Source organism: Protobothrops mucrosquamatus, unplaced genomic scaffold (assembly GCF_001527695.2).
Source record: "Protobothrops mucrosquamatus isolate PMUCROS unplaced genomic scaffold, P.Mucros_1.0 scaffold357, whole genome shotgun sequence".
Classification (NCBI taxonomy): Eukaryota; Metazoa; Chordata; class Lepidosauria; order Squamata; family Viperidae; genus Protobothrops; species Protobothrops mucrosquamatus.
Window position 1 is genome coordinate 186902 of NW_015386692.1, and position 21250 is coordinate 208151.

A 21250-nucleotide genomic window follows, 5' to 3' on the forward strand; every position below is an offset into this window, starting at 1 on the left:
AGAGAGAGAGAGAGAGAGAGAGAGAGAGAGAGAGAGAGAGAGAGAGAGAGAGAGAGATTATAGTTCTGACCTTGAGAAAGAGGTGAAACAGATAAAATAATTCATCTCTGAGAAAATAGAAGTACTAAGAAGATTTTGGACAGCCTTTCAAGATTCTATTATTATATTTTTATAAGAATAAAATAACATTCCTGGAATCCTCTACTTCTTGACCTGACCTACCTTGAACAGCTGACAGTAATGGAGCTTTTAAGACTGTCTTTGTTGTTCCTTCCCATTCTTTCAGTGTTATGATTTGACCTGGACCTACCTGCAAAACACATGAGAAGAAATTTCCCCTTAAAATGTGTTTTCCTCTACCCATCATCTCTCTCTACGAATCGTTCTGACTTTACAGACTTCTCATGAAGTTTTGTAAGATATCAGTAAGGCCAGAGATAGAGAGGTATAATGGTTAAAGCATTTGACTTCAAACAGGAACATCAAGGTTCTAGTTGAGCCTCAGACTCAAAAGCTCACAGGGTGAATTGGGTCAGTCACTCTCCCTCAGTACAACTTATGGTAGCTCGGTTGCTGGGTGCTGTTAGGACAAGGGTCTTCAAACTTGGCCCTTTTATGACTTGTGCACTTCAACTCCCAGAATTTTGGCATTTGAAGTCCACAAGTCATAAAAGGGCCAAGTTTGAAGACCCCTGCATTAGGAAAATAAACACGGAAGAATGCACACTGCTTTTTGCTCCTGAATGAAAGATATATTATAAATTAAATAATTCACTGGATTCTATACTGTGTCTTTTACCTTTATTTTTCTTCATTTCAGATATCTGTCATATATCATAATTCCAAGAAAATGATCTTGGTAGTGGATAGGAGACATATAAAAAGTATGGAAAATGAAAAGAAAAGCATGCCATTTAGTGATGTCTATATAGGAGGAGCTCCTACTGAGATTTTAAAATCTAGGTTGGTTTATAATCATTCAAAAGGTTTTTTTTAATTTAAATATTGATGTTCATTTATAAATTAAATAAAGCATATAATGATGTGAATTTAAAATACAGTTATAGAAGGTAGAATTATTTGTGTATCATGTATTATGCTGTAATGGAGGCAAAGCAGATGACAAGTTATTAGAGAGCATCAGTTTAGTGTACTGAATAATATACATTATAGTCACTTCTAGTGTCTTGGGGTGATTTTGGTTTTGATTTTGGAATAAACAGTGCTACAAAAATTGGCAGATGTTTGAGATACCCTTCCAGCGACTGGGCATCCTCCACTACCTTCAATTCCCAGAATTCTGAGTGGTGGCCATGCTGGCTGGAGAATTTTGGCAACTGAGGTCAACCCATTTGGAAGGCATCTAGATTAAGAAAAGATACTTCAGCATCTAGCCAAGTGGGGCCCATTTAATATGTAGTCTATTATACTTTCATTTTATGCAATCACCATTCCTCCAATGGAGACATTATTTCCTGATCTGTTGTATACTACTTGTTTTCAATTTTTGTTCTTTTTTAATCTATACTTGCCAGTGGGGAAAAACATTTCAGATCCTTCAAGAAATTTCAGATCCAGAAATAAATGCATTTGCCAGCTTTGTTTGCATGATATAAAAATGTCCAACTACAGTTTCTCTGGAAGAAGGCAATGCATCATTATAACAGGTGCAGCCATGATTTCCGCATTCATGACAGGGCTCTGCACAAAGTTTGGACACATTGCAAGAAATGATCATGATGTAATGTTGTAAACAGCCAGGGAGTGAAGTTTCCCACCAACAGCAGTAGATAAATTTGTCCATTGTCTAGAATCATTCAGAGCATTATCAAAAGATGATTGTGAAGCAGCAGCACTTTGGCCTTTATTCAGTGATCTGCCACTGCTGGTTCACAACAGTAACATATGGAAATACTTATTACTTCTCTTAATTGCTTTATTGTGAAGTGTTGTCCTGCTCCCTCAATTAATTGGACAGTTGTAGGCATGGTTCGCCTCCAATGAACCATTTCAAGGTTACCTGTATTTCTCAGGCTGAATCTAAAGGAGAAAGAGAATCTGCTCAGATGTTATTCTTTTCCCATCTAACAGTACAGTCTACTGTTTTACTTTGCATTGGAGTTATTTAGAATCCACTAGCCATGACCTTTGACTCTCAACAAACATCTGTCATGCCTTCACAGTGGTGTCAGCTCGCACCTGGCTATCAGTACTCCCTTTAGGGGTTGTATGAAAGGCTTCCAGTTCCAAAAGAAGGACTTCAACTTGTTGGAAGAGCCAGGCACCCTGGGCATTGGTTATGGCTGTCCTGAAGAATCACTTGTAAGTATGGAATTGTGCTTTTAAATTCCTCTGTTTTCTGGGTTGGTTTTCTGTTGTTTTCAAATGCATATAGTCTTATTTCGGGATCCTTTTTTGTGTTCCTTTGTGAATATGTTTGTTTTCTTTCACCAGTTTGTATTATCAGGGAATAAAAAGGTTAACATTTCTGAGAGCAATTTTTTCTCTTAATACAATATTATTCCTTTTAAATAAAATAATGGGAAGTGGTGTATCCTACAGAATGCAGAATACATCTTTGAAAGAAAAGCAGTGTGATAGATTTTATACAGTCAGATGTTTTGACACTTTAATAAATATTTATGTTTTGTCTTCTTTCACTCCACAGATCAGATTTTAACCTAGCTTATTTTCAATATGCGTACTGTACTTCAGGTATAGTCTCTTAACAGTTAACTACAACGGGATGAGAAAAAAATAATTTAGCCTCACCATTTTTTGTGACCAAAAGGCCCACAAGCAATTTAAACAGAAGAAGAATAAGAATATAGGGGTGGTGTAATGTTTCCAAAGTTCTATAATCAAATTCTCACTGTTGTCAGTAGAAGTAGTTTTTACAAATTGGCATTTAAGAATAGTTGACCTAGATTCAGAGATAGATATTAGGATCTTGATGGCACTGAGCTGTACATGGCTCAACCATCCAATCTACCAAGACTTTTTCATTTGAACTTCCTGTAGGTGACATTGACAGTAGGCTAGATAAATATTAATATTTGTAATAATAATACCCCCAGTTATGGCACCAACAGAAATAGTAATAGTACTATTACTATTCATCATAGAGGGGTCATCATAGGCCCCTCCATCTTTCAGAGGGCTAAGGGGTCAACTAGACCAGAGGTCCCCAACCTTTTGGGCACCAGGGACTGATTCCATGGAGAAAGGTTTTTCATGGACCTGAGAGTGCGTGGTTTTGTGTGCTGCCTGCATCCCATGGATGGGGCTTTGCTTGTTTGTGTGGACCGGTTGCTGGCATGCTGGCATGCCGGTTGGGGACCCCTGAGCTAGACTATATTCTTCTTCCTAACTTGTTGTGTGCCATGAGATTGGAAATGGATTTAAGATCCTCCTGAAGCTGTTTGATTTTCCAGTTGAGCTATTATCTCCTTTGGAAGGAGTAAAGAAACATAAGGTGTATGTCCTCAAAATTTGTGTGCCATGAGATTCCAAGTGTATTATCTGAACCTTATTCAATAGGACACATTGAGGCACAATTTCGAAAGCACTATTATTGTAGAAGCTAATTTCTTTCCAGCAGCATTTATGTCTGAGTCCCACTGAAAGGAATAATTATAGAGCAGCAGTGTTTGGTGAACTCTGGAAGAGGTTGTCAAGAGTATCTCTGTTACAGTGTGATAAAGAGTTCACACACACTGTTCTGTGATGATCACATCAACATCAACATCAGAATCACTGGGCATTTTGGAATGTGATAATTGATCTCTTGGATTCTTCCTGCTATTGTTATTTTCACCTTTTGCTCTCTACTCTCCCTATATGTTCGCTTTGTTTACTTGATGAACAGATGTCCCGCAAAGCATATTTTAATGGTGAAAGTTATATCGCATCCAGCCAGAAAATCTCTCCTTTTCATGCATTTGAAGGTGGCTTTAATTTCCGAACTTTACAGCCTAACGGACTGTTGTTTTATTGTGTCGAAGATGTAAGTCTAGGGTTTTTTTTCCACATATTTTAAACGTATTTCTTTAAAATAAATATGTTTTCTTTTTAAAGGAAAAAGGTACTGTTAAAGACATTGTAAGTGCAGAAAATATATTAAGGGATATAATGAATTAAATCCAATAAACTCCAATCCGGTAAATTTAACCCGAGACATCCCTGAGATAAACTGTGACTAATATGATGACTAGGTTTTTCACAGGACCTACTCATAATTAAAACTTTCACTGGGTTGGGGACAAAGAATTTAAACCTCCCTACTGAGAACATAGTGAAATGGGGAATAGTAAAAGATTATGTGCCTTCAAGTCTGTGTTGCCTCTTAGTGACCACATAGGTAGACCTTCTCCAGCACGTAATATTGATATAGATGATGATATAAATGATTTGGGATGATGACAATAATTATGTGTGTGTGGATTCAGACATATATGGATATGTGTGGATATGTGTGTGTGGATTCAGACACATATAGATATGCGCATACATTCAAATTCATCCATATACACATTTACATGTACTATATGATACAAGGTGTTTTCTACAGTGTTTAGGACAATTAGATGATAATCAAACCTTCAATTAATTTAATGTAAAAATGCATCCTTTCATGGCAAAGGATGAGGTTACCTGAGGGACCTCTTTTTCCAATCCCATCAGATCTAGCAGAGAAGGCATGTTACACGTTCTGACACCTAGGAAGCTTCATCAGGTGGGCCCTAGGCAGTGAGCCTTTTCTGCTGTGGCACCCATGATGTGGAACCTTCTCCCCCTTGAAGTGAGGTTGGCCACATCTCTTCTGATCTTCTGAGGGTCCCTTAAAATCTGGTTATGCCAATAGTCCTGGAGCTCCCAGGGGACAGGTGAACTAGTGAGTTGGCCCCATTATTAATCACATCCCTTCATCCACTACTACTTTGTTTCACTGTTTTATAGTCTTTCTAATGGTTTTAATATTAATAATGGTAATTTGGGTATTTATTGACTGTTTAGCTTTGTTGTATATCACCCAGAATAGCTTGTTTAGCAAGATGGGTGAAATTGGATGAATTAAAAACAAAAGTAAAAATGTAAAAAAAATTAAATGCAAAAAAGTCTTCTGTTCCCAGCAATAAGAACATGTTCTTTTCTTCGTTTCAGTCAGAAGTGTTCTCTATTTCCATGGAAAAAGGAAATGTGGTATTAAATGCAAAAGGAGTCAAAGTTCAGACAGCAGACAAATCCTTTAATGATGGAAAGGCCCATTTTGTCATGACAACGATCTCACCTGAAAAGTAAAGTTGTAAAATATGTTTTTTCTAACACACATCTAATCATACATAGATATCATTACTCTGCATTTGTTGGACTATCAATTGCAACTTTATTATCAGAATAAGATCTTTGTTAAGAAAATTAGGGAAGAAGAACTTTTGTGCTCAACCTTTACCAATACTTGTTGGACACTTGATCTTCATACAAGAATATTATTATCCTTTCTTTAGCACTCAATAAGCACTCCTGGTGTACAAGTATAGGAGTAAAGGCTGCCAGTATCATTAGACCCAAACTAAATGTCTGTAGCAATCCTGCCATGACACACATAACATTTATGTCAGACATGTCAAACTCGCGAAGTCACATGACGTCGCGCAACGTATCGGAGCTTTTTTGCCATTGCTGGCAATGGGGTAGGCGTGGTTTCCCGATGACACGCCCGACCCACGGACCAGCAGTTTGACACCCCTGATTTATGTGGATCTGCAACCATGGGCAAAATTGAAAATTTGAACTTTAGGGGAACACGTTGGGACAAGGCAGAGGTTTCCTTCATGCACCAGTCCTACATCTCTGGAAAATTAAAGTTATTAATTTTGAATTCCTGCACCTTTTTATCAAAAATGTTTCTAAGGCATCTTGGCTAAAACCTATTAAACTAATAAATTATATATTACCAGAAGCAGGTCAAAGCAGAGAAACAGATTAGGGAACTGCAGCTTTCAGAACACTCTTCCTATGTGGATGCTGCCACCTAGTGAGTCATTCATCAAATTCAACATTCAAGAAATAACCCCTAGCAATGGGACATTTTCTCATTTGTCAGACAAGTTCCTTTAAAGATTTCCTCATGAGATCTATGTTCTCTGCAGGTTTGAACTTTTGGTAGATGAAACAAGACAAAGCAAAAATAATCCAGCAAAGGATACAACTGAGAGAAAGCCTGTAAGCACCAAGAAATTCTACTTTGGGGGTTCACCCCTCAGTACACAATTAGCAAACTTTACTGGCTGCATAAGCAACGCCTATTTCACAAGGTGAGTACATTTTGACTTCTTTGGGTCCTTTCCTTCAGCCATGATATTGCTGCCTGAAGGGGGAAGGGGGTTACTTCCTTTTTTAAATTAATGTTTTTCTGTTCTGTACTGTAAGTGATTATTAGTTTTTCTTTTAAAGGAAAGTTTTTCCTTTATTGGAAAAAAAACCAATGAACTCACTGAGGTAATAGCTTAATTTATTAGAAGCGCCCCAAAGGTCATATAACAATAAACAGATTTTGAGTTCTTCAAAATCCTTCATTAAGAGAGTTTTATAAAACATCATGGGGGAGGAGAGGAGAAACGGATAGTTTCTAATATATATTTAGTCAAAGCCTTAAGATATAAAAAAAAATATAACTTTACCTAGAAGTAAACCTATTAAAAATAATTGGTTGCCCCTCTGATTTATGTGTGAACAGAATTAGGCTTTATCAGTATTAAGCAGCTTTTACGTTGCACTTTGGACAAATGAGAATACGAAACAAATTATGGCTGTCTGACTATCTATTTATCTAGCTGCAGTTTTCCAGCTTTGCTCCAAGGCTTATGCAAACAAAATATATGTTTCTTGTCACTAAAAATTAGTCATCATGAAAACCACAGCAGATTTAATTCATTATGAAATATGAGATTAATTTTAAGGAAAAATGCTAAGTTTAAGCCAAATAGGCTGTCATCACTTCAACTTACATTTTAGATAAGCAAAATTTCTAAAAACACGAGAAAAACACAGCTGGATCACACCGAAACCCATTTATCCAAAATGCTGTGTCACCTAGTGGTCATCTGAAAATAAAATGTTATGGACAGGAGGACAGTAGCCTATTTCTCCTTGCAAAACCTGAATGTTTCACTGAATGTGTTTTAACTGCTCTATTTAAAAAAGGCCCTTTAGTTACAACAGAACAGAATCTGGGACCTCTCTGAGAGTTATCACTGCCTATGACAGTGGTTCTCAACCTGTGGGTCGGGACCCCATTTGGGGTCGATCAATCATTTCACGGGAGTCGCCAAGCAAGGCTGTCCGCCATTTTTTTTGTCCACCATTTTTTTCCCCTTTTCCGGTGGGTGCCTTACCTCCCTTGGACTGGGCCAGCTGGTGGTCGGCCTGCTCCGTCTCTGCCACTTGCCAGCTACGCCTCGGCCGGCACAGGGGGCGGAACCATGCATGTGTGGCGCTCCCGGGCAGGGAAAGTCCTCGACTTACGACAGGTTGGGTAGTCCTCGACTTACGACCGGTTTAGTCCTCGACTTACGACCAGTTTAGTCCTCAACTTACGACCGGTTGGGGTCGCGGCATTAAAGAGGTTGAGAACCACTGGCCTATGAGCTAATGCACTCTTATCAATGATAGATACTGCCAAAGTGTAAATATCCACTCAGTTGACAACACAAGAAATATTTTTCTGATGACAGTAGAAGATTTATCAGTCTCAATATGTCTGCGAAGTCAAAATTGGTTTAATAATAACCTTCTCTTTTAAATAGATTAGATCGAGATATTGAGGTGGAAGACTTCCAACGGTATCCTGAGAAAGTTCATGCCTCTCTTTATGGATGTCCAGTGGAATCTCCTCCAGTTGCCCTTTTTCATAAAAAAAGAAAAAATTCCTCCAAAGCCAAGGAAAGCCACAGCAAAAGGGTGAGTGAGCGTCCACATCTTACAGCTTTCTAGACAGGAACTAATGCTAACCAATAGCAGACTTCTTTGGGCCAGTTGTGCAGATTCTAAACCTTTTTTAATTGAAATGCACTTCAGGGTAAATTTATCTTGTTTAAAAGTTATAATTTTTAACAAATGGCCCAGTATTAAAAAGGAAAAAGAACTGCAGTAAACTGCAGTCTTACTAATATAGTCCACATTACTTTGATTTAATACATTTCCCATATACTTTACTTCATTATTAATGGCATTCACAATCCTGCTTTTACCTATGAACAAGTATTTAAAAAGTATATAAATATCATTTTTAATGAATTTATCAAGTACTTAAGGCTAGGCACTTGGGGAAGTAATTATGGACTCCATTTTACCTACTGTTGGGTTGCTTGTTGGTGAATTTCTAGGTATGTTTATGCTGGGAAGCCCAAGATCAGCAGCTTATGCTCTGCTCTGAGCTGCATGATCTGGCAAGGAAGCAAAGACTGGAGCAGTTGGCAGCATTCAAAGCCAATGTCCAACTGTCTCTCCCCCAGGGATTCTGTGGGGATTAATCTTCTAGAGGGCTTTTCTCCAAAGTCAACCCATTTTCAAACTTGGTCTCTTTTTTTTTTGCCAGCTTCTACCACCACACCACATTTAGCCCTATTATTTTCAGTTGTGGGGAGCTTATCAGCAGATTATCCTGCTGATGGAGAGCCAGAGTTCTGAATCTTTTTCCAATATTCCATCAGGTTGGAGCAAATAAAATAAAGATGGTGGTAATTGAAAAAACTTCACCTATCAAAGATTAAATGTGGCCCGTTTGAGGAGTTCTTAAATTATACCTTTGCTCTGTTTTAGCAACTGCCTATGCAGTTTTGATATTACTCACAGCTAATTCACCCAAATAGCATGACAGTGGAGATAAGATCTCGGCCACATGTATTGAAAAAGAACATATAGAAATGTATGCAGAATGAAAACTGCCTGTCTAGCAGCAGTTTACTGATTACATTTGTTTGTTTGTTTGTTTGTTTGTTTGTTTGTTTGTTTGTTTGTTTGTTTGTTTGTTTGTTTGTTTATTTAGGCTGAAAAAAATAAAAAAGGAACATCCCCTTTCTCATCTACTATAAATAAAAGAGAACAAGAACTGAGAAATCAGAGGGACCCACACTGCCACTTCTCCGATAATCCGAAAGCAACTGAACAGGCCTATCTCTTTGGTGGGACAGCAAATAGCCGGCAAGAGTTTGATTACTTACCAGAGGATTTCTATGAAAGGTACAGTAATCACAATGTAATGTACTTATAAAATATGAAATAATTATTCATATATTTGCAAATTATTAAGTTAATTTATGTTGCCTGACTCCAAAACAATTCTGGATAGCTCACGATGTAAACAATACAAAATACAATATAACATATAAAAGATTAGTATCCTCCTATCTATCTATCTATCTATCTATCTATCTATCTATCTATCTATCTATCTATCTATCTATCTATCTATCTATCTATCTATCAACATACATACACATATATATATACATAAACACACATAGATACATCATCATTTTAGCCATTGTCTGTTCACTGCAGGATGAAGGCCTCTTGCATGCATACATACATATATACAAGATCGTTTCTAACAAGGAGACCACATCCACCCCACTGCAAAGTCAGATATTCAAGGCTTTCTGGAATACCATCATAATGGGGGCCACACAAATTTGTGAAAGATGTCATTCTAGAGCAGAGGTCCCCAATCATTTGGGCACCAGGGACCGGTTCAGTGAGAAAGATTTTTCCACGGTCTGGAGAGTGCATGGTTTTGTGTGCTGCCTGCATCCCATGGATGGAGCTTTGCTTGTTTGTGCAGACTGGTTGCTGGCATGCTGCAGCCCAGTACTGGACCATGGACCGGGGGTTGGGGACCCCGGTTCTAGAGGACTAGTGTTGCAACATAAAAGGCACAGTACCTGGGTCCTGACAGAGAGTGTTATATAATTAAAGGGACCCAGAGCATGCCGACTTTGTCAGCATTTACGAGATGAGCAAAAACAGTGGAAGATACCCTGGTCCCTGCAGTAACCAGGCCCTATGCTACATAGGGCTTTATACGCAATAATCAGTACCTTGAATTGCTCTCAGAAGCACACTGGCAACCAATGCAGCTCACAAATCAGTGGTCCAATATGGGCATGCCAAGACATGCCCATCACTCCCCACTCCACAGTTTCCAAGTGGTCTTCAGGGATAAATCCATATAAAACATAGAGCAGTAGTAAAATCATAAGGTGCCAAGGACATGACTGACTATATGAAGGTCTCCTGGTGCAAAGGGACAACTGATGCAAATAAGGAATCCGTGTAAAGGTCTACTTGGCAACTGCTGCCACCTGCTCTTTAAGCAGCCGCTGTGAATCCAACACACCCTCAGATTACACACCAATGTTGAATGGGGAAGATGCATGGAGGAAGGGTTATAGCCATCCCCACTCAGTCTTGGTAGGATTGAGTAGAACTGGTTTCACCCCATACAGACCCACAGAGCAAACAGGCATAGGAAAAAGATCTCCACAGCATCACTTGGCTGACTCAGGTCAAGAATATATAGATAATCCTCAACTTATGACCATTCATTTAGCAACTATTTGAAGCTACAACAGCACTGAAATAAGTGACTTGTGACTGGTCATCACACTTGGCCACTTGGCATCTGGCATGTATTTACAATGATTGCAACATCCCAGGATCACCATTTGTAACCTTTCCAGGGGGCTTTCAACAAGTGAAGTCCATGGGGGAAGCCAGATTCACTTAATGACCATGTAATTCACTTAATTGTGATGATTCTTTTAATTAGAGCAAAAATGTTATAAAATTGGGCATGACTCATTTAATGACTTAATGACGCGTAGCAACAGAAGCTCCAGTCCCCACTGTGGTCACATTTCGAGGATTATCTGAAACTGGATATATCAGTTATCACAAATAAAAGCTCTGCTTATTGTTGACATTACAAACTGTTTTCTGGAGGCTGCATTTCATTTCTTCTTCAGCTTGGGAGTGGAAATCAATATCTCTTTCATAGAAAAATGCCATTTTTGTTTACCAGATCTCAGTTCTCCATTAGTCTAAAGACTCATTCATCCCATGGAATGATTTTCTACATTGCTGATCAAGCAGAGGAACATTTCATGGCCCTCTTTATTGCCCATGGACGACTTATTTATATGTTCAATAGAGATCACCAGAAATTAAGAATTCGAACCCAAGAGAAGTACAATGATGGCCGGTGGCATAATGTAAGTTGAAATTGAATGATGCAGGTAGTATCTTTATAAGCTTGCAAAAAGTGCTGTTTATCCCAAAATAAGTATGTTTATAAATTGGTAGTTAATTGGAGTTTCAATGCAATAAAACATTGCACCTTCCAAAGATCAGGAATAAAACAGGCCATCTTCCATATGCAGTTTCTCTATCAAAATGTTATGGAGAAAAATAATTAACTTTATCCAAACCCTTTTATATACTTCTGGAGAAAGTATTTCAATTTTTGTCATATCTTTATCTTTTAAAATATTGAAAAGTACACCAGTAGTATTGCAACAATAAAGATAAAAATAAGGAATAAACCCCAACAAAAGCTAGAGTAACAACTCACAATGAAAATACAACCCAATATAAACCTGTGTCTATGCTGCGTATCTGTTCAGAAATAAGTGTCTTACACACTGCACTGAGAGAACCAGCTTACTATTTTTATTACCCTTTTACTAAATGGCAAATGTTTCCTTTTCACACTAAATTAAAAAAAAACAATGGAAATACTAGGAAAATCTCAACAGCCTTTTCTATTTAAATTGAAAAAAGTGTGCGGGATAGAAGAATAGATTGTAAAAGTGAGCAGGACAGAAGACTAGCTCTCACAATATTCTCTGAGCAAATTACAATGGCATATTTTCCATTATCCTTAACATAAACGTGTTGTTGTGGTTGTTTTAAAAAAGGTAATGTTTGTTCGAGAGAAGAATATTGGTCGTTTGATTATTGATGGCCTCAGAGTACTAGAAGACAGTCTTCCTTACTCCGATAATACATGGCCAGTTACTACTCCTTTCTACATAGGGGGTGTGGCACCAGGAAAAGCTGCTAAAAATATCCAGGTAAATACATTTTTCTATAATAAATGTATCTCTTTGTGCATGTATTTGTGAGACAGTTAATAGAATCATAGTTGGAAGGAGGCATAGAGATCATCTACCTCAACAATCCCTCATTAGTTCAGGTCACAAGAGATAAACATCCGGCCTGTTTGAAACCCAGTAAATAACTCACCGCCATGCATGTGGCAGCCTGTTCCACTGGTTGAAACTTGTATAGTCAGAAAGTTCTTCCTATCCTGAACTTCCTTCGTCATAGTTTTAACTTTTGATTCTGCTCTAATACAGAGACTCCTTAACTTACAATCACATTTGGGACCAGAATTTCCATTGCTAAGCAAGGCAGTTGTTAAGTGAGTTACACCTGATTTTACAAGCTTTTTGCCAGTTGTTAAATGAATCATTGCAGTTAAGTGAACAATGCAATCATTAAGAAAATCCAGCTTTCACCATTGACTTTGCTTGTCAGACATCATCTGCGAAGGTTGCACATGATGATCTTATGACTGTAGGATGCTACAGGAATCACAAATACATGATGGTTGCCAAGTGCCTGAATTTTGATCATGTGACTGTGGGGATGTTGCAATGGTTGTAAGTGTGTGGACTGATCACAAGTAACATTTTTCAGTACCATTGTAACTTCAAACAGTCACTAAACAAACGGTTGCAAGTCAAGGATTACCCGTAGAACAGTGTTTCTCAACCTTTTTAATTTTAAGATGTGTGAACTTCAACTTTCAGAATTTTCCAGCCAGCATGTTAGGTGGGGATTTCTGGGAGTTGAAGTCCACATATCTTAAAGTTGACACAGTTAAGAAATACTGTAAATGAGAATCTGTTGATTAGCCTGCTATTACTAAGCCTTCTTCACAGATACCTTGCTTCTGTCTTGGCTTCCTTTATTTTTTAGAAACACATGGCTATATAAAATGTTTTTAAAAATGAAAGCTTTTATCTGTTTCAATTCTGTTTGTTTCCCTAGATTAACTCTGTGTACAGTTTTAGTGGTTGTCTTGGCAGTCTACAGCTCAACGGAAAGCCAGTCACTTCTCCTTCACAGACCTTCAGTGTAACACCTTGTTTTGAAGGACCATCAGAAGAAGGAACCTATTTTTCATCAGAAGGGGGCTACATTATACTTGGTAGGGAGTTGTTTTTGTGGTGTTAGTGGTGGTTATTAAACCTTTAGATTAATGCCTATGGTTACTGATGCAAAGAGATGGGGAAATATATACTTAGAGTTAGCCAATTAGTTATTTTTAAATTATTCAGGGTGTTCTGTTATATTCCTGGCATAGAGTAGACTAATTTTCCAAACAACTTTGCATTACATCAAAGGCAGAAATTCTCTTATAGTATAAACAGTATTTTCTTTCTGCTGGTTTCCTGATCTAGATATAAGTTATTAAAACCTAATGCTCTCCATATGTACTGTATAAAAACAATTAAACCCCAGAATGCCAATTAAAATATTGGCTGGAATTCTGGGTTATAGTCCCAGTATTTGGGAGGACAGCATTACGTTAGAGGAGAAATTAACACAATACTATAATTTTACCTTAGCTCAAGTAGAGGAGATGCAAATTATCACTAAACGTTATTAGGTATACAGTGGGTTGTTGGATAAAACCATATCAAGACTATGAGAATTATATTGGGCATTGCCGCATTAACACAAGTTAATCATCAGCAGATTTCAAGTTGAGAATCTGCTAACTATATGAAAGCAAGAAGTATACAGCATATCTAAAAGAAGCTACCTGAAATAAGAAATTTAGCGTACAGTATTATTGCTTAGAGCCACTGAAATTTAAAAAACACTTTCAAATTTTCAGAGTTAAAAGAGAGGAACAGATCTTTGGTTATTGCTTCATATTCTACAGTGTGTGAGTAAGTTCACAGTTCACTTTAAATAAAACATTTTGTGACTTTTCCTTGCAGATGAATCATTTAGCTTGGGCCTGAAATTTGAAGTTGTTTTTGAAGTCCGCCCTCGGAGCAGTTCTGGAATACTAATGCATGCACATAATGTAAATGGAGAGTTCCTGAACATACATATGAAACAGGGACAGGTATGAGAAAAGACCAACCACTCCTCCCCTATTTTTATAGTATATTCTGATCTTTCAAAACCAGGGGCTCCACTTTTTTTGTCAAGCACCCGGTGCTCCTTGTTTTTAATATCAGCAAGTTCCAATTTCTGAAGTAATATTATTTATCAAGTGATATTATTTTTACAGCATGTTCCAAAAATATCTCTGCTCGATTGAAACATGTGTGGACAGCTGAGGGTTTTTAAAACTAAGTGGAACTAAGGGGGGGAACCCATAGAGTCCCCAAGAGCAAATAAATAAATCTTTTTACAATAAATAGAAGCTTAGGGAAATGCCCCTTTTAAAGATTTTATAACGTAATGTATTAGTGCTCATTGATTCTGAGAATCAGCAAGCTGCCTATTGCACTTAAAAATAAATGTTGCAAATATCTGATGTGAAAGCTATAGTAGTGCACTTAATATTAGCTTAATAGAGCACATTTACACTTCATTTTTACCTGTTCCTGACCTGCCCTACTGTTATCTTAACTCTAATCAGTCTTTGGGGGTAAAAACCTGTCTGGATTAAGAAACTATCCCCTTTCTATTGGGCTCCGTTTAATAAGTCCATCATTTTGCAGTAATTTGAAACAGATATTTTACCATCCAGCCCACCCCATCTCCCAAAGACAATGATGTCCACTTCTATCTTCCAGAAACTGTTGGCAGGCAGTACTCACAACAGGGCAAGTTAGCGGTGCAGATGGGTTGAGCATAGCATGCAGTTTCCCCAAAGCTGCTTTTCACTTATGAGGGAGGAGTCAAAAGGAGCAAACTGGAAGATACAGAGAAATGTATTGGGTGTAGTGTAGTGCCCAGAAGACCTTTGCAATGTAATCCTGAATGAAGCTAGAGAGAAATAAAATAGCGGGTCTAATGTTTTTGCCAGCAAGGCATAGTTCCACTTTTCCAACCTCAACCTTTCCAGATATAGCACAACTACAAATCCAAAAAATTCCCTAATTGGGGTAGCTCTGGAAATTCTAATCATAACTCACTTGGAAGATGCAATTTTGAAATGATCCAGGGTGTGGATGGTTAGGTTGCTGGACTTTTCAACCTATCTTGTTTATATAACATTTTCTTCCATTTCATCTCATGTTTATTAATTAACCCTATCTGTTGTGTACATTTTACCTTGAATAATTTCAAACAGTTTGATGGTTAAATGTATAATCTCTAATAAGCACATTTTAAAGCTTTTTCTTATTTTTTTCCTTATTAACAATTTACATTAGAACAAATAATGCCTAGGAAAATATATATTTAATTCAAATTGCTCAATCAATTTTTTTTATCTTCCAAATAATTGTACTGTATAACATAACATCAGCATATATAACATATCAAATAAGCATATATTATATGCTCTATAACAGCGGCTCACAACCTTTTCTATACCCTGCATCCCTAGAACGCTTCTGATATATTCTTGCACCCCTTACAAAAGTTCAAAATAACGGCAATGAATTATACATATACACTATAATTTTGAAAACCCAAGTTTTTGCACCCCCTGGAATATCGTCTCGTACCCCCAGGGGGTGCGAACACCCGATTGGGAACGCCTGCTCTATAACATACCATTCAAGTATTGACAACATAATCATAATCCTACCTATCCAACAATAAATAATTGAATCTGATAGGCCCTTCTCCGTACTCAAATTGCATGTATAATTTGCACCATAAGAGTAAGAAATAAACCAGCCTTCCTTATCTGAGCACCAAAGCACATATTACATTTCTAGTATAAGCCTTGAGGGTGGTGAAAAACATTTTGTTTTAATTTTTTTAAGAATATGTCAGCTAATATTAAGATTCTAAAGTTGAACTTCATCACTTCACCAGGTTATTGTGAAACTAAACAATGGCATTAAAGATTTCTCAACTTCGGTTACACCAAAGCAAAGTCTCTGTGATGGCAGATGGCACAGAATTGCAGGTGAGTTAACACCACAAGCTTTTGTAATCAAGGTGATTGTGGACTATTTCTTTAGTTCAATCCATCTAAGACAGGGGTCCCCAACCCGCGGTCCGTGGACCGGTACCGGGCCACAGCATGCCAGTGACCGGTCCGCACAAACAAGCCCCATTCGCAAGATGCAGGCAGCACACAAAACCACGCCCCCTCCAGTCCGCGGAAACACCTCTCTCCACATAACTGATCCCTGGTGCCCAAAAGGTTGGGGACCTCTGATCTAAGATATTGAAGAAGCCTTAGTCAGGGCTTCGTAGACAAGTAGGTACAGTATTTTCAAAACTTTTTTTAATCTGGTGGCTTGGGATATGAAAATTTATTATCCTCTTCTGTTTTGCATAATAGTTATTAGAGACGCTAATGTGGTACAACTAGATGTTGATTCAGAAGTGAATCATGTAGTGGGACCATTAAACCCAAGAGCAATTGATCACAGAGAGCCCGTATTTGTTGGAGGAACACCAGGTAAGATTAATTATTATCACTTTATTTTTAAAAGTTAAGACAACGAACTGTTTAATATGTTCGTTTGAATTTATTAGCCATCCAATTCCAAAGAACTCTTTAAAGTGAAAAATATTCTATAAAAGTGTTCTTCATTCATATTGACTTTCAAAACAGTGCACAAAATTATTGCTTTATTTTAAGGCTATATAATTACCAACAGAAAACATGGGGATTATTGAGAACTTGGTATTTAATGCAGCTTTTCTTTCATAAAGCAGGGTACTTTGTAAACATGTACTGTAAGAACATTTATTTCTTATGTCCAAAAAGACTGATGCTATTAGGGATGTTAGCTATTTAGTGCTCTAGTCATTTAAAATCTTTATGATTTTTAGATTTTGAATTATCTTTATGATTAATTTCCCACATGTACTGAATGCATGTAAAGATAGGTCTATGTGCCTTGAATGTCTATTAATACCACTAAATAATTAAATACGCTAATATAATCTTTGGCATAATTCATCACAAGGGAAAATCAGAAGCCAAAGATTTTATAAACAATAAAACCCGCAAATCTGCTGCCTTCCAAATCTGCTACAAGCCGTGGTGGCACAGTGATTAGAATATAGTACTGAATTGCAGGCTAGTTCTGCCTACTGCCAGGAGTTCAATCCTGACTGGGTCAAGGTTGACTCAGCCTTTCATCCTTCCAACGTCGGTAAAATGAGGACCCAGATTGTTATGGGTAAGATGCTGACTCTGTAAAGGATGCTTTAAAGCAGTATGAAGCAGTATATAAGTCTAAGTGCTATAAGTGCTAAGTGCTATTTTAAAAGCCTTTCAATGATTTTCAGGCCAACAGATAGTATCTACTAATCAGTGTGTATGTGTGTGTTTGTGTGTGTGTGTTTGTGTGTGCATGCGCACACGCATGTGTATGTGTTCCTTGGAACCAATTGTGACTCCAGGTAATTGCCTGAGCAAGTGCCTGCAATTTTCTTGGCAAGATTTCAGAAGTGGCTTGCCATTCTGATATTAAACTGTTAACTTGAATCAAACTTCCAAATCAAAGGCTCACACAGCTCTAGCATCAATTTTCAGCACATTTCCTCCCACCCCGACTCTGGAAAAATGAGCATATTTACAAAACATTTGGTTCCAGGCATTCACTCTTTCTGTTTCCCAAGAATGCCTATAGAATCAATGGGTTTGAAAATACAGATAGTGTTCGACTTACGACCTCAATTTATGTTGCTAAGCAAAACAGTTAAATGAATTTTGCCTCATTTTATGACCTTTCTTGCCACAGTGGTTAAGCCAATCACCACAGCTGTTAAATTAGCAACACGGTTGTTAAATGAATCTGGCATCCCATTGTCAGAACGTCGCAAAAGATGATCACATGACTCGAGGACACTGCAACTGTCATAAATACATAACAGTTGTCAAGTGTACGAATTCTGATCATGTGACCACAGGGAGCTGCAACAGTCGTAAGCGTGAAAATAATCATGCCGCTTTTTTTAGTGCCTCGGTAACTTCAAGTGGTCATTAAACAAATGGTTATTAAGTCAAGGACTACCTGTAGAGCTGATTTCAGAAGATGGTGGTTTTAAAACAGCGGTTCTCAACCTATGGGTCGCGACCCCGTTTGGGGTCGATCGACCATTTCACGGGGGTCGCCAAGCAAGGCTGTCCACCATTTTTTCCCCTTTTCCGGCGGGTGCCTTACTTCCCTTGAGCTGGGCCAGCTGGTGGTCGGCCTGCTCCGTCTCTGCCGCTTGCCAGCTACGCCTCGGCCGGCGCAGGGGGCGGAACTACGCATGCACGGCGCTCCTGGGCAGGGAAAGTCCTCGACTTACAACCGGTTGGGTAGTCCTCGACTTACGGCCGGTTTAGTCCTCGACTTACGACCGGTTTAGTTCTCGACTTACGACCGGTTGGGGGTCGCGGCATTAAAAAGGTTGAGAACCACTGTTTTAAAAGATGGTTTTGTGATATTTTTATTTTAAAATAAACAATCAGTTGAAAATTAAATATGGCAGAGCAACTGGAAAGTGCTTTAAGAAACATGTTTATATCATTTCCATCCTTTTGCATAGGAGTCTCCTGATCTTGAGTTTTCTATGAAGTTTCTGGAGAAGGAGACTACCACTTTCTGTCATATCCTCTTTCTAATGTCTTTTTCTTTCTTTTAATTAACTTTAGAATGTCTAATACTTTTTAAATAAAAAGTAGAATTTACTAAAAAAATAAAAACCAACAGAAGTGCTACTAAGCTGAGCTTAGAACAGAAGCAATACTACGTGTATGTTAAAAAGTTTCACATTTTGGTTAAAGCCATTTCCAGCATATACTTGCATTTAGACGCTGTAATGTCACTTGTAAACAATTTGGGGCTAATAGTGTTTTTAACTTCTTCACAGAAGCTTTCCTGACATTCAGCCTGACCACACGTAATTCCTTTACTGGATGCATCCGTAATTTTATGATTGATGAAAGGCCAGTGATTTTCAGTAAGGCAGCTTTGGTCAGTGGTGCTGTGAGTATCAACATATGTCCTGCTGTGTGAAAGGCTGATACTACAAAACTACAAGGATATATACAGCACTGAAGAAACGGCAAAAGCGGTGCGGAGTTCAACTTTCAATATCAGAAGAATTAAAATATATCACTCATTTTAAATACATGATACAGCATAAAGCTTGCAATCATTAGGAGAGCTTTGTACACTTTTTTTGCGGGGGGGGGAATGCAGATTCCTAACCTGTATTGGAAAAGAAACATCTCTGCAGTATTCTAACTGGGGAATGAAAGTGACCAACCCAGTGAGCAGAAATATAATAATTCCACTACAGTACAGTAATGATCGCAGGCATGCCTGACTCTGCATTTGTCAACATTTCAGGATCAAATGACTTAGTAGCTGTGGGTTTCAGCTTCAATCCACTAGATATCATTTTATCCCGTTAGAAGTTTGATAATCTTCTGTTGGAATGTCCAGGTGCTGTGTCTTGGGATAAGTTAATTCTGTTCACGGTGTGCTTTGCTTCATGTATCTTACAGAATAAACTATATAACAGACATGTTTCACTAAAACAGTATCTCCAGAGTTTCCTTTTCCTATATTTTTTGTTCAATTATGGTAAAGTGATATGGGTTTTGTTCAATTTCTAAAAACCACTGAAATCCTACACATTTTAAAATTGTTATAATCTGCTTCTACACATAACAAATAAATTGATCCATTAGCAAAAATAAATACTTTATGCAGCTTTTATTTGTTTATATATCTATTTATATTACATAATATTAACTTTAGTGGTAATTATAAGAAAATCAGATTTTCACCCTATGAAAAAGTTATTGTAAGAAGTGAAGTTATATACCAGTAATCATTAAAGTAATTTTAGGGGGGAAGGTGATATTTAACTATAGTAACTTTGATTTTAACATTTTTCTCAAATAATATTCAATCTTGACAATAGATATATGAATTGCATGTTTTAAAACTGATTAAAATGTTCAAAATTCCAAATTGCAGACCTATAATCCAAATTTATAGCATTCATTTGTTGTGATATTAGAAACAATATCAATAAAACATTTTTTAAAAAATAAATATTAAACAATATGAAAGAAACAAAATGTTGTTTTATAAAAAAATTCTGGTGCAGACTTGTTCATAATACTTAATATTAAACAAAAACCCTGATTATTATAGGAATTAGTCCTCCTAAACATGAATTCAGATTGTTAATAAATATTTGTTCAATCTCTTCCAGTTACAAACTTCTTTCCACACATAACAGACTTATCCTCTATTAATAATCTAATAAAGGTGATTGAGGCAGAATATAGGATGTGTGTATACACAGAGATAGATACTAGGGACAAGTGAGCTTCCACCAAAATATACCTTTGGATGGGATTACGTTTCCTAAAATTATCTGCATGTAGAACTAATTCAGAACAGATACTTTTATACTTAAGAGCACTAGTACTTTTATACTGTCACTATTTTTACTCCCCAGTATTTCCAAGCAAAAGGCTAACAGCTTCTGTTCTGCTAGCTTGCAGAGACCATAAGTCATTCAGTGATTTGCCTCCAGAAGACTAATACAATAATCAGCCCTTATTTGTTAAATTACTGCAGATCAATGTATAATAAAAATAATAACAATCCCAAACTACAGAAAACAAATCTCACGCACTATCCAATATTTTATATTTTACTGTAGTTCATATGTAAATTTGTTTTATAAAAAAAAACCCTCTTGGAATAGTTTATATCATGATGTTGAAAGAAAAATCTTCATTAGGATCCAGTCCAAGCTGGGAATAAACAAAATGGAGACTGCTTTAGAAAGAAGGTTGGAGTTTATTGAAAAGCAGAACCACAAGACATGAGGCTCTGGAGCAGCTGAACACATGTTGCTGGGACTTTTTTTGCATTACAGGAGCTGGGGTGGGCGCGGCCTCCTCATGAAGCAACCGATGGGCCGGCAGTTTGACACCTCTGTCCTAAGTGATACTTAAGCTCCGGGGAAAGAAGCAATATTAGGGAAAAGTTTTCCGCAATGGGAAAAT

At 37.4% G+C, this 21250-nt stretch overlaps 1 protein-coding gene across 1 annotated transcript in view; it reads left to right on the plus strand.

Annotated features, from left to right (window-relative positions):
* Positions 1-19754, plus strand: part of LAMA4 (laminin subunit alpha 4) — a 96592-nt gene extending 76838 nt beyond the window's left edge. The window contains exons 25-38 of the mRNA XM_015815630.1: positions 821-963; positions 2184-2322; positions 3869-4006; positions 5164-5297; positions 6153-6317; positions 7809-7962; positions 9050-9243; positions 11084-11273; positions 11979-12134; positions 13117-13276; positions 14076-14206; positions 16081-16174; positions 16556-16675; positions 19087-19754. Of these exons, the coding sequence (XP_015671116.1) occupies positions 821-963; positions 2184-2322; positions 3869-4006; positions 5164-5297; positions 6153-6317; positions 7809-7962; positions 9050-9243; positions 11084-11273; positions 11979-12134; positions 13117-13276; positions 14076-14206; positions 16081-16174; positions 16556-16675; positions 19087-19232 (2064 nt within the window). The 3' untranslated portion in view covers positions 19233-19754. The remainder of the gene's footprint in view (positions 1-820; positions 964-2183; positions 2323-3868; positions 4007-5163; positions 5298-6152; positions 6318-7808; positions 7963-9049; positions 9244-11083; positions 11274-11978; positions 12135-13116; positions 13277-14075; positions 14207-16080; positions 16175-16555; positions 16676-19086) is intronic.
* Positions 19755-21250: the final 1496 nt, after the last annotated feature.